This window comes from Trachurus trachurus (genome assembly GCF_905171665.1).
Source record: "Trachurus trachurus genome assembly, chromosome: 20".
In the NCBI taxonomy this organism is placed as follows: domain Eukaryota; kingdom Metazoa; phylum Chordata; class Actinopteri; order Carangiformes; family Carangidae; genus Trachurus; species Trachurus trachurus.
The window spans coordinates 21,925,093-21,937,465 of NC_139911.1; the positions used below are offsets into that span (position 1 = coordinate 21,925,093).

The 12,373-nt window shown below is 43.4% G+C and overlaps 1 protein-coding gene across 1 annotated transcript in view; it reads left to right on the forward strand.

Moving 5' to 3' along the window:
• Window positions 1–8,402: 8,402 nt before the first annotated feature.
• The window catches only part of tnikb (TRAF2 and NCK interacting kinase b), a 65,991-nt gene continuing 62,020 nt past the window's right edge, over window positions 8,403–12,373 (forward strand). Inside the window, exon 1 of the mRNA XM_083995043.1 lies at window positions 8,403–8,630. Within this exon, the coding sequence (XP_083851169.1) occupies window positions 8,523–8,630 (108 nt within the window). The 5' untranslated portion in view covers window positions 8,403–8,522. The remainder of the gene's footprint in view (window positions 8,631–12,373) is intronic.

A 12,373-nucleotide genomic window follows, 5' to 3' on the forward strand; every position in this document is an offset into this window, starting at 1 on the left:
GGAGGGACTCACCTGTGTATTCATGTGTTCATGTACTGTCCATCACGTGGAAGGCTTCCAGGTGCATCCTGTCAAAACCTGCTGCCATTTTGGAGGTGGAAATAGCTGCACAGCCTTTTTTTTAATGTATAACTGTACTGTTATTTATACTCTTAAAAAATATTTTTATCGGTATATTAAACAAACATCTCTACTACTTGTCAGCTCTCAAACAATACTGTTACATTTTACCCTGAATTAAGACCAAGTGACATTCCCACCTCATCTTTGATCACCTGAATCTCCAGATGTGAGCCGTCCAGCTGTCCTGTCCACATCTGTAGACAGTAGTGCTAAACATACAACAGTTGCCAAGCTGACAAAACTATATGTTCAGTAAACAATAGAGTATCTTAGTAAAAGGGAATAGAGAACACTTTATTCTTCCCCAGTAATGATAAATAAGTGCATTGGGGACAGAGCTGCAGCAGCTTTGTAGAGGTTTGGACCGTCTCAACAGCAGCAGCCACCATCACCTCCAAAATAGCATCGCCCTGTGTGTCTGGGGCAGGTTTGATGAAGCCTCTGCTCCGTCGCTGCCACTGAATACACAAGGATAGCGTTACACCTGCTCAGATTACACCATGTCAGTGAGAGAGCGTAGCTTCTCAAACTCACATGTACACAAAGCTTGTTGTTTTCCTCCGATGCAAAAACACAAAGTCAACCAGCAGATAGAGCGTTGAACTAATACAGTGCCTGAAAATCTGGACTTCACGTTTACAAGAGGAAGAAAAAAAAAAAACAGAAAAGAAAAAAAAGGAAGAGGAAGTACAGAAGGTGAAGTGATCAACTGTGGGGCCCGAGGCCTCCTCCTCCTGCCCGAGCTATTACTCCATCATCTCCCTGTAGAGACGACTCGCTCCTACATTCTAACAACACTATGCAACATTAAGGGCCTGGCGAACGCAGCTCTCGCTCTTCTGTATTGAGAGGGTTTTAAAAAGACACTAAAGGAGACTTGAACGAAAAAAAACCACTGGCATGGAGAAGAGCATGAAGAGTTGTCAGACGTCTACAGCCATTTTCAAAACAGAAAACGATCTCTGAACCCTGATTTTGATGTTTATTTCAAACAGAAAATCACAAGTGCCAAAGGAGAAGGACTGTTGCTTGATGTTAAGACAAGACCTTAGTACGTTCATTCATTTACATTCCTCATACTGTGGATGCTACATTCAGCCTTAAGTGACCTGTTTTATACTCTGACCTGGTCTTTCTGGTTTCTTTGGCCGTGCTTTTTTTTATTGCTCTATAATTTCCAAATTATTACTTGGAAGTTTCACTGGAAAGGAGTACAGTGCAGTAATTTGGGACTAATTATAAGCAAAATATGTTTATTTGGGTGATTTAATTAATTATATTGATTATAATGGTCAATTTTTTATTCAGAATCATTTATTCTTTTCAGGAAACTTCCAGGATATCACCTTATTTTTCTTTTCAGGATTTTACCTCCTAAATAAAGCATTCCTCTTTTTCTTTTCTTTTTTCAATGACAGCACAGGTTCAACAGACAACTTTATATCAGCCCTATTTCTTGATATTGATTTGTTGTTGTTTAAGTTTTGGCAACTTCAAGTGTAAATTTAATTTCACAATTAGCAGCCAGAAATGTACTTTAAAAAAACAGCAAACAAACCTTTCTTTTTTTCTAGCTTTTAGTGGGCAGTACAACAAGCTGAAAACACAAGATGAGCATATTATCACCTTGTAAAGTTACTATGTTGAACATGTTAGCCAACAGTTTTAGCTTTGAAAGGTGAAAGTATGTCAGCTCTGTGTTTGCAGTTGCTTATGCTGCATGTGAATGGCCAGAAAATCAGTTAAAGTAGATTTAAGAGAACATAAAAAATAAAAACTCAAGTTTAAGGTTTATAACTGCCATAAAAAAAGTTATAAAAAAAGTTATAAAAAGAATTGCAACATCTGTATCATGGAAACTTCATGGCTGTGTTTCTTTCTCAAATTCCAAACTCAAAGTGCCGTCTCTGGATTGCAGATTTTCTGATGTTTCTGGAACGTACAGTAGCATCGATATTCCTCTGGTCTTCCTTGTTGGTCTGTATGTGATCTGCATGATGCTGTTTTGTGCTGTGATATTTTTTTTTTCTCCAGAAAAACATCACAGACATTTCCTGTAGCTGACAGCATGACAGCAGTGTGTTGCCATGAAACATGACAGATAGAAGCATGAGCCTTGCAAGCTGAATGGTTTCGTTTAAAGCCATGGACTTTGTTGATGCTAAAAAAAAAAGTGTGCCTGTCCACAAGCTGTGTCTGCCAGATATACCTGGATCTTCTTGTCTTCTACTCTTAATATTTATGGAAAAGGGGCCCTAGGACGTGCTCTTCTTTTTAATCTTCCTCTCTACCTCCCTGTGTTTCTACCTCCTGCTCCAGTGGTTTTAATCTTTGTCATGAATTCATGCAGTAAAGAAGCCTGTGCAATACCAGCCCGTTTACATCGAAATCAGAAACCGCAAAGGAAACAGAAATTGAATTTAAAAAACAGGAAATACTTTGAATGGTTTCATATTTAACTATTCAGAGCACATTCCTCATTGTCCTCAAACCTGGGCTGGAGAGGTAGATGAAACACTGACCCGTCCTGTCTTTTCTCTGCCTGGCTTTAATCACTGTGTCTCTATGAAAATGCACTATTTGCACAGACTGTTGTTTTCTTGTGGCGACCCCTAAATAATGATCTGCAGTATACCACGTCATGTGTTGCTTTTTGTGACATGATGGGATAAATAAATGAGGTGTTAATGAGTCATTCAATGGGTCTGAAATACATGAGTCTCCCTATTTTTTTTCTTTTTTAAACTCAAAATATGTCATTTTATCGTGTAATCACAAAAAAAAACCACCCTTGAGTTTGTGAGATAACAGTAGTTTCTATTTAGGCGTCAGTAGCCTACATTTGAATTTGATGAATTTGGGGCCTGTAAAATAAGTAGCCTAGTGCTAACCCTAACCCTAACCCTGAATCTCTGTAGATTCCAATGTTAAAAAGGCTAACATTACAGTACATTACACTACCAGTCAAAAGTATGGACATACACCTTCTCATTCAATGGTTTTTCTTTCTTTCTTTCTTTCTATTTTAAAATCACTTTAAAGTTATACTGAAGACAACTATGAAGGAACACATAATTAAGTCTATTGAATTTCAAACACAAACGTGTTCATTAAAAAAGTGTTATCTGTCACCTGACCTAAATGCAATAACAACTAAGATGCTGAAGGCAAAACAGCCAACAAGTGCTCAGCACCTCTGGGTATGAAGGTGAAGATTGTGCAAAAAGCTGGCATCAAAGCAAAAGGTGGCAACTTCAGACAATCTAAAATAGAAAACATAAATTCTACTTTAACACTTTTTTGTTTACTACGTAATTTCATGTGTTCCTTGATAGTTTTGATGTCTTTCAGTTTGAATCTATAATGTAGAAAGTAATGAAAATAAAGAAAAAACTCTGTGTCCAAACTTTTGACTGGTGTAGCCTACATATGGCCTGGTACAAAAAACAGCTTTATTTCCCCCCTCACAACAGCTGCACAAAGGATTACATTTCATGCAGCCAAACCTTTAATTTTTTTTTTGAAGGTTTAAAAAAGATGCACCATTGAGGGTGAGGACGATTCGAGACAGGTGACAGACAGTTTTAATTAGCAGCTTGGTGGCTAGCTGCTAGCTGTCTGTATCACCTCAGCTACTGAACATGATACCTGTCTGTGTGTGCTGGAGGGCTTTGTAAATATTTGATAAATCGACAGAACACGAGGGGTCATATCCTGTGTTTTAGGTGAGTGAAACAACACATTATTCTACTGAATTGTTTACTGTAGTTAGTAGCACAACACAGGTGTCTCAGCCGACCACACCTGTTGGCTGGTCCGTTAGCTCGTTAAGCCGACTAGCTAGTTAGCTTCAGATTAGCGCTGCTAGTCATGCTAATGTGAACCCGGGCCTAATGTTTGCTTTAAAAAAAACTTTAAACTTTGTTTCACAAAACAAACAACCAAAGTTGTTTGACAGACTCACATCTTAACATTTCGCGCCACCTTCTTAGCCATATTCGGATTAGTTTAGTTGACAATCAGACAGGTAAAACCAAGATGGCGTCGGCCCACCCCTCAGGATTTGAAAATGAAACAGTAAATAAATATCTAAATATTTCAGTCTGAATTGACTCAGTAATAAAGTGAAGCGCTTTCACTTGAGACTTCAAACTGCCACCAGGCCTCCTCCCTCTTGGATTATCTCTGCATATTTTTCTCCTGTGTGTCCATCACTCTTTGCACAGGTTTTATTGGTCTGTCAGTGAAATGAAAAACCTGTCACTGATGGAAAACAGAGCTTTGTCCTCAAAACACCTCCACTGTCCCCAAGTCCTCCTTACTGCAGTTCCTCTCTGTGCCGCTGGGTGGCGCCACAGAAACACAGTCTGAATCTGACAATATGCCAAAAGTATGTGGACACTTCATTCCCAAACAGACTGTTAATTTAGACAGCAGTTTCCCTCCAGCTTTGTGCCCAACGTTTATTTCTGTTCTGACATGACAACGCCCTCGAACTTGGAGCTGCACAGACCTGTGGCCTCAGCGTGACATGACCTGAAACACCAACTGTTGTCACCTCGTCACCTCTGTGCTCTCTGAATGTCCATATCTATTTCTAATTTCAAAAATAATTCATTAAAGGGCAGGACAAATAAGTTGTCTTCATCCTGCTCCTTTGCGTGCATGGAATGTGTGAATTATAATCTATCATCATTTTGTCAATAATGTATGAATATATATGTCCTTTTGAGTATTGCTGTCTTGTGCTATTGTATGTCATACACCTTGCCTGTCACCAATCACCAAAGTAAAGTCATCGTAGCTTTATAATTAAGTTGTATAACTACCTGGCAATGAATCTATTTCTGATTCAGATCATTTTCTGATCCTTTAGTCTTTACATTAGATTTTACAAACGTATCTCTTAGTGATGAGGCAAGTAATTACAGGTTCAAATGACTTTTATTAAATATGTGCCCAATTTTCAGTAGCCACACTCTTGAATGAATTAATAGGCTTTAGTGTACCGTGTCAGTGGAAAGAGAAGAACATCTATCTGAGTAAAAGCACAAGTACGTTACAATATTGGCAAATAAACTGTTGTGAGAACTTCTCCTTACAGTGAAACTGTCTGAACTGGTTATAGCTCAACTTTGTGTCATGACTGATGATTTGCTGACAGTTCTCCAGAGGTTATGGGCTAATGTTAGCTGTCTGAGCTAGTTTGCCTGCACAGTTTTCAGCTAAGGATGTAACAGATGTTACAGTGTTTTCATGGACAATGAATTGGGAAAGAAACCCATTGTAACAACCTGTGGCTCATTGGCAACTTGTGTTTTTTTTCAGTGATGGAAGAGGGACTGAGAGAGCAGAAAGAAACAGGTGAGACACCATGGACACGAGGTCAAAATTGTTCCTGTGGCAAAACAGTAACTTGTATTTCATGGATGTGTTTTCTCTCCACATTAAACTCAAGGACACTGAACTTCTGTCAGTCAGTAAATGCTTTAACATGTCTAAAATGGTCAGGTAGCTGATAAACTGACAGCTCATTATTACAGTAACACACACTTGTCTGCACTTTGGCAGGTCATGTTGAGCTCTATCAGGTTACACGTACTTCACTGGTAAAGAATGCGTTTTTCAGGTCTTGGCACAGCACAGAAGAGATGTACTGAATGTCATTCTGACTGGACCTGATCCCAGAGCCACCTCCCCAGGGAACCCAGATAAAGTCACATGTTCAACCATCAAATAAGGCTCTTATATTCAGGTAAACCACTTTTCATCATGTAATTTACATTAAAGGGATAGTTCAACATTTTGGCAAATTGGACTTAGGAGTAGGTTTATTAACGTTAATTGTCGGTGCAAACTATTTTTGAGCGGGGGAGCAGAGCCGTGAGCTGCTCAGAGCTACGCTACAGAGACTCATGGGATTTCTTGGTTTCCCTCATCAAACTCATCAAATACACAATCCAACAACTCAAAAATTCGCTGGTGGACAAGTTGTGACCTGCACATTCACCAGGCTATGAGATAACAGAACGTTACGAGACAGAGTTGTTTTCAAGGTAAATTCATGCAAAACTGCTGATGCGCGTTTCCGTCGAGGGCAGTTTTTCGACAAGCAGTCCCTGCATTTGCCTCAAAAATAATGTTCCCTTTAAAGCTGCAATGCATTCTGCATTCATTCTTAAATATCAATACTCTGTATCCCCAAATTTGGCAGGCAGATGAAAGGTGACATAATTAGATGAACAATTGAGGATCAAGCCTGAGCTATTGTATGGGAAATACCTGCCTTGACATGACATCGCTGTCTCAGGTGTGTCCTGAGAACAGAAACACGACGGCACATGCAACAGTTGGAAAATGCTTTATTAGAGAGCCTACCCTTTGATGACCTTTTTTTTAATCTATTGTCTATCAGACTATGTTGTAATGCACTACAAGGACACCTCATGCATGCATGTTTGTCAGCGCAAACACCCATAATTTACTCTATAACCGATGATTTGTCAGCAGATTTCAGCGTGTGGCTGTGGAGAAGCTGCTGGCAGATGCCCCCCCCCCCCCCCCCCCCCACACACACACACACACACACACACTCACACACACACACTCTCAGGTGTGGAGAACCTGTCGGCGGCGGCCGCAGAGAACACACTGACAGCAGGGTGTGTGTCTGTGAGGGTGTGACTTCACCATTGTGCTCTCAGACATGTGCTCACAAATCTGCCCCTGCACGTCGCTCAAACTGCAACCTGTTGGCCCCGGGGGGGTCAAACTGTTTGCAAATGTTCTCAGGGGCCACTGGATTAAGCTCCAACGGTGTGCTGTGTTTTATATAATTACTGTTAAGTAACTAGGAGGGGTAGTTGTTATGAAGTGGGGTAAACAAAACAAAACACTGTTTTCAACTCTTTCATTTCTCATATGTAGAAGTGTGAGGTCAGTGTACGTTGTGTCTGTCCACCACTGGGTCTGGACTCCAGGGACGTTGTATCCACAAGTTTCCAAACGTCATCTATGGTCAAAACCGGAAGCCGGTTTTGCATTTCTGGTGGAATTGTACGTTTACGTTTCCTTGGTTTTCAGTCGTTGTCATAGTTGCAGTAAACGCATGGATCTATTAATGCTGGCTTTTAACACGGATGTCAATTTGTGTGATATCCATTGTTAAAAGCTGGTGTGATGATCCATGCGTTTTACAGATTTTCATTGAAAAAAAAAAATCCATGCATTTACCGCGACTACCGAAACCATGGAAACGTAAACTTCCGTAAAATTCCGCCGGAAGAGCAAAACCAGCTTACGTTTTTGACGTTTGGAAAAAGGTGGATAGGGGAGAAAGGTGATGATAACTCTAGGGGCCCAGCACCCAGTAGGGCCCACAAAAACCCCAGTAGTCTAATCTTTGTATGACTGAATTATTCTGCATAAGACCCTGACTAATACTCATAGTAATACTGCATTAGCATCAAAACAAAGTAGGCTAAATAAAAAATGATAATACATACGTAGTCTAAGAAATAAGTGGAAATGTCAAGGGGCAGGGGCCCACTTTAGTATTCTTTCAGGGGGCCCAGAATTCCTAGCATCGGCCCTGCTGGACTCATCTGAGGGATGTCTCAAAGGGCACCGGTGTCACTGGTTAGTGTCCTTTTGATGTGGCATTATGGCATAGATGAAGTAAGAATCCGTCCCCTGGGGGCTCTAAAGGCCATCCTGGCTCTCAGGACAAAGAGACGCAGGGTGGTCAGGGTGTGTGTTGTGTTGTGACCTGTAGCCCAGGATCCTCATTAATAACCATCCTCGGTGTGTCCTCAATCAGCTGCCACACAAGAACACACAGATGTGTCGATGTGATGGTTGTTACACTGGAGGTGTGTGTGTGTGTGTGTGTGTGACATTGTGGGCGTCTCTCTGTGTGTGTAGCGCAGCCTCCTCACAGGCCACTCCCGGGAAGCGCGCTGCTGCTGTTCCGCCACACAGACAGACTGACTGACGGACGGACGGAGTGTGTTCGCTGTCTACGCGCCTCGGCTGCTGTGTGTGTGTGCTCTCTCTCTCTCTCTCTCCTCTCCCTCCCTCTCTCTCTCTGTGCAGTCTCATTCTCTCTCTCTCCATCAGTGCGCGCGTGTGTCAGCCCCGCTCCTCTCCTCTCCTCTCCTCCCCCGTGCAGACTGATGGTCGGGGTGAAGGCATGTAGCACCTGGAGCTCCGCACACCGCCTCCCTCCTGCTCCTCCTCCTCCTCCGGCTCCTCTCTCCGTTTCTCCTGCCTTTTCCTCCGAAGCATCGCCTGCGCTGGCATTTCCGGGGGATTTTTTTCGGGGGCGGGTGGGGTGGATTTATTTATTTTAGAGGAGTGTGAGTTGATCCCCGCCGCTGCCGCTCTGCACCTCTCGGTCGATGGTCGTTGAGGAAGCTTCCATCTTGAGTCCCGTTCACACCGAGAGAACCATGGCGAGCGACTCCCCGGCGCGGAGTCTGGACGAGATAGACCTGTCTGCACTACGGGTAAATGTTCTTCCCAGTGTGTGTGTGCGTGCACGTGCATTTGGTGTCGCTGTCTATGTGTGCGCGTGCGTGTGAAGCTGTTGAGCACCTGTCCACCCCCCACTCCCTCCCCCTCTCTCTTCTCTCTCCTCCACTCCCCTCTCCATCCCTCTCCCTCTCCAAGCGCCGCACAAGGACGCGTCTCCCAAGTCTTCCTCTGCTTTTTGCTGCCTGCCACCCGCTCGGCTGTGCGCGTGCGTGTACTATAAGTGTGTGTGTGTGTGTGTGTGTGTGGGCTGCTGTGCTCGTGCACGGCGGCAGTGATCAGTGATTGAGGAAATCAGGTCGCGAGGCAGAGTGCGGGATCATATGGCCTGTTGTTGTTTGTTGTTGATGGTTTTTTTTCTTAACAATTGGGACGTGATGTAACGAGGCCCTGAGCTGCTGCTGCTGCTGCTGAGGCCGCTCTGTCTGTCTCTGTCTCTGTCTCTACTATGTGGGCCAGATGTTAAGCTGCCAGCTCACTGACAGATTCACAGACACACACACACGCGCACACACACACACACACACACACACTGATGCAGAGGTTACAGATGCGCGCACTCGCACACCGTGAATAACAGCGATGATGATAACCGCAACAGGAGCGAGTTCCGCCATTTCGCGATGTTGTGGCGACAGCAGCAGCATTGCATCGCAGCGGCTGTTTGTGTGTGTGTCTGTGCGCGTGCGTGTGCGCGCCCGCGCTGGTAGGAGGTGTACTGGAGGAAACCATGGAGGAATGTGTGTGTGTGTGTGAGAGAGAGAAAGCAAGAGACTGATTGATGACACATTCAGAGAGGTGTAAACTTACATTTCATATTTGGCTTTAGTTCTCAGTTCAAGATGAACTATATGTCACATGTCATCTTGGTGTGTGTGTGTGTGTGTGTGTGTGTGTGTGTGTGTGTGTGTGTGTGGTAATCTGCACAGCTGTTGTGTCTTTTCTCCTTTTGCCTGCTGCTTATGCAACACAGTTGTACCTGCAGAGCAACAATCAAGTCTGGGCTTGATCGACCGGGTGGGACTCACTGCAAGTCTGTGTGTGTGTGTGTGTGTGTGTCAGAGTTTCAGACGTATCACTAGGACACAGATAGACAGAGGGGAGGATCAGGAGAGATGTGCATGTTCTTGTAAAAATGTGAATCCTTGCTCCCTCCCTCAGTGGCATGACGACTAGAAATTAGGTCACCAAGGACGAAGCTGAGAGAGCTGGGGGGGGGGATCATTTCAGCGTTACGCAAAGCCTGTCGCAAGCACACACACATGCATACGTGCGCATATTACACACACACACACACTTCCTGTTTCTGCAGAGCGTCACATCCCAAAACCGTGTCCTGATCACTGCTCATGTAGTGTGACCCATCCTGCTCTCTGTGGACCTCCCATCAGGCCTCAAGTCTTCAGACTCTGCTCCCACTCATGTCAGACACTCGGGGTGTGCTCCTCTGATGTCTCCGGCCAGGGACAGTATTAATAGCCGTCAGAGTCTTGTCAAAGCTCCAGATGAGGACACGGAGGTCATGGCCCTGTTATTCTTTGTTAGCCCCTGTCCTTTTCAGACAAAATGGACTCCATTGAGGAGGAGAAGGGATTTCTTTTGAATGCGCTCCCTCAGGAAACTCAGGTGTATTCACAGCCTGGGTCTTTGTTTCTGTGTTGTGCATCCTCCCGCATGAGATGCACACACAAGTTAAAACTAAAACTCCTCTAAGTTATAGTTTATTCATATGTCATGTCCATTTTTATCCAACATCTGCACCTGTTAAACAATGTGTGGTCATGACAAAAACAAACCAGCACGTGCACAGGTTGTGTGAACGATGACTGTTGTCACTCAGATGTGGAAACAGAAGCGGTGTAGGTGGAGATCAGGGTGGATCATTCAGACACCAGATGTCACTGCTTGTTTCTGTGGGTTTCTCTTCACCATGATCACAGTCTTTCCTTAAAGGTACATTGTGTAGGAATTACTCCTATCTAGTGTTGTGGTTGTATATCACAAGCAACTCAATCGTATTTTTCATGCTGCATTCACGTGAAATTGGACGACAGGACAATACACGTGACAATATGTTGTCATGGCGATGTGGTATTGTTTACCTGACCCACGTTTTACCGGCTTTCTCTGGACTTCTGTGACTAAAATGACATCTGGTTTGTTAGCGACGGCCGTCTGCCCGACTGCAGGTGAATGCAGCATCAGTGTAACACTCCATTCCTCCTCACTGCGTTACCACGGTGACTTTTCACAGACGCCACCTCCACCTGAGCCGACAGCTCCGGTGTCTCCGCTGAGTTTCCGTGGTTTCCTACCGTCACGCTGCCACTGAACGTAAAAACATGGAGACACCACATGGCAGCCAGCACCGAGCTTACCCGCTCCATGGAGATATGAATGATATGAACGGCTCATTCAGAGCTGAAAGGAACACTTCAGTTTGTTGATGGGGGGGGTTTACTGATTAATGAAAAACAGACTTTTGAACCAAATAATCGATTTTTGTGAATAGAAAAGATAACAGGAGAAGTTACACAATGTCCCTTTAATGTGCAGCAGTAGTTTAGAGCCAAAACATCACCACACCCTAACAATAACAACATGCTCACATCAGGTGAAATGACATGTTGTGTTGAATAAGATTGCAGACACTAATGGACACTTAAGTCCCCCAGAACTAATTGCAGTAATTACTGTAGATCCACATTGAACTTCGCTGCCAGGCAGCTGATCCAACGTTGACTGTCAGTGTGGATGTAGGATGTAATGTTCTCTTCTTAAGAAAGGGTGTGTAGCACATCTGACTTTCATGCAGCAGACTGTCAGTCAGCTTTTGACAAATCATAATATTGATCTCCTCCAAACCATAACCAAGTGTTTATTTACCTACAATAGCTATACATTCATTTTTTTGCTTTGTTTTACCAGATCTCATTGAGGTAAGGTAGCAGCTGTAGAAACCTTCCACACCTTAAAGGACAATTCCAGGCAAATTCAATCTGTAGCTTTCATTTCCTAATATTTTAGGTCTAAAAGAATGAACCTGAAGATTTTCTTTTTAATGTCTCCTGTTCTGCAGTAGTTGTGTCTGTCCCCGCATCACTATGGCAGCGATGAATGGGAGCGGACTGATCTTACGCTATTTAGGCTATTTACATCCGACAAAACCACTTTTTTTTCCCACCGACAGCGTCAGATGTCTTCAAACATACACCGATGGGTTTGTTTACTTCAAGAAAGCCGACATGTTTGTAAACGGAGCTGTAATACAAAGTCTTGTGTGAGAGTCAAGTTGACAGCTACAGGTAGAATAAAAAATATCCAGATTTTCTCTCACTGCTACGAAGATGTTGTGGCTCTGAGTTGATATTCCTTTGTTGATAAAACAAACGGGAGCTTCATACGACCTGTGAACATAGTTAACCGTCAGCTTGACTCTCACACGAGACTTCGAGACTTTGTATTACAGCTCTGTTTACAAACATGTCCACTTGCTTGAAGTAAACAAACCCCTCGAGTATACGGGATAAATAGCCTAAGATCGGTTTGCTCTCATTATATACTGCTGTGGCGATTTGGGGACAGACACAACTACTGCAAAACAGGAGACATTAAAAAGAAAATCTTCAGAATCCTTCTTTTAGACCTAAAATATTAGGAAACTCCAGGTTGAATTTGCCCAGAATCGTCCTTTAAAGCACAGCATAAAACACCAAAT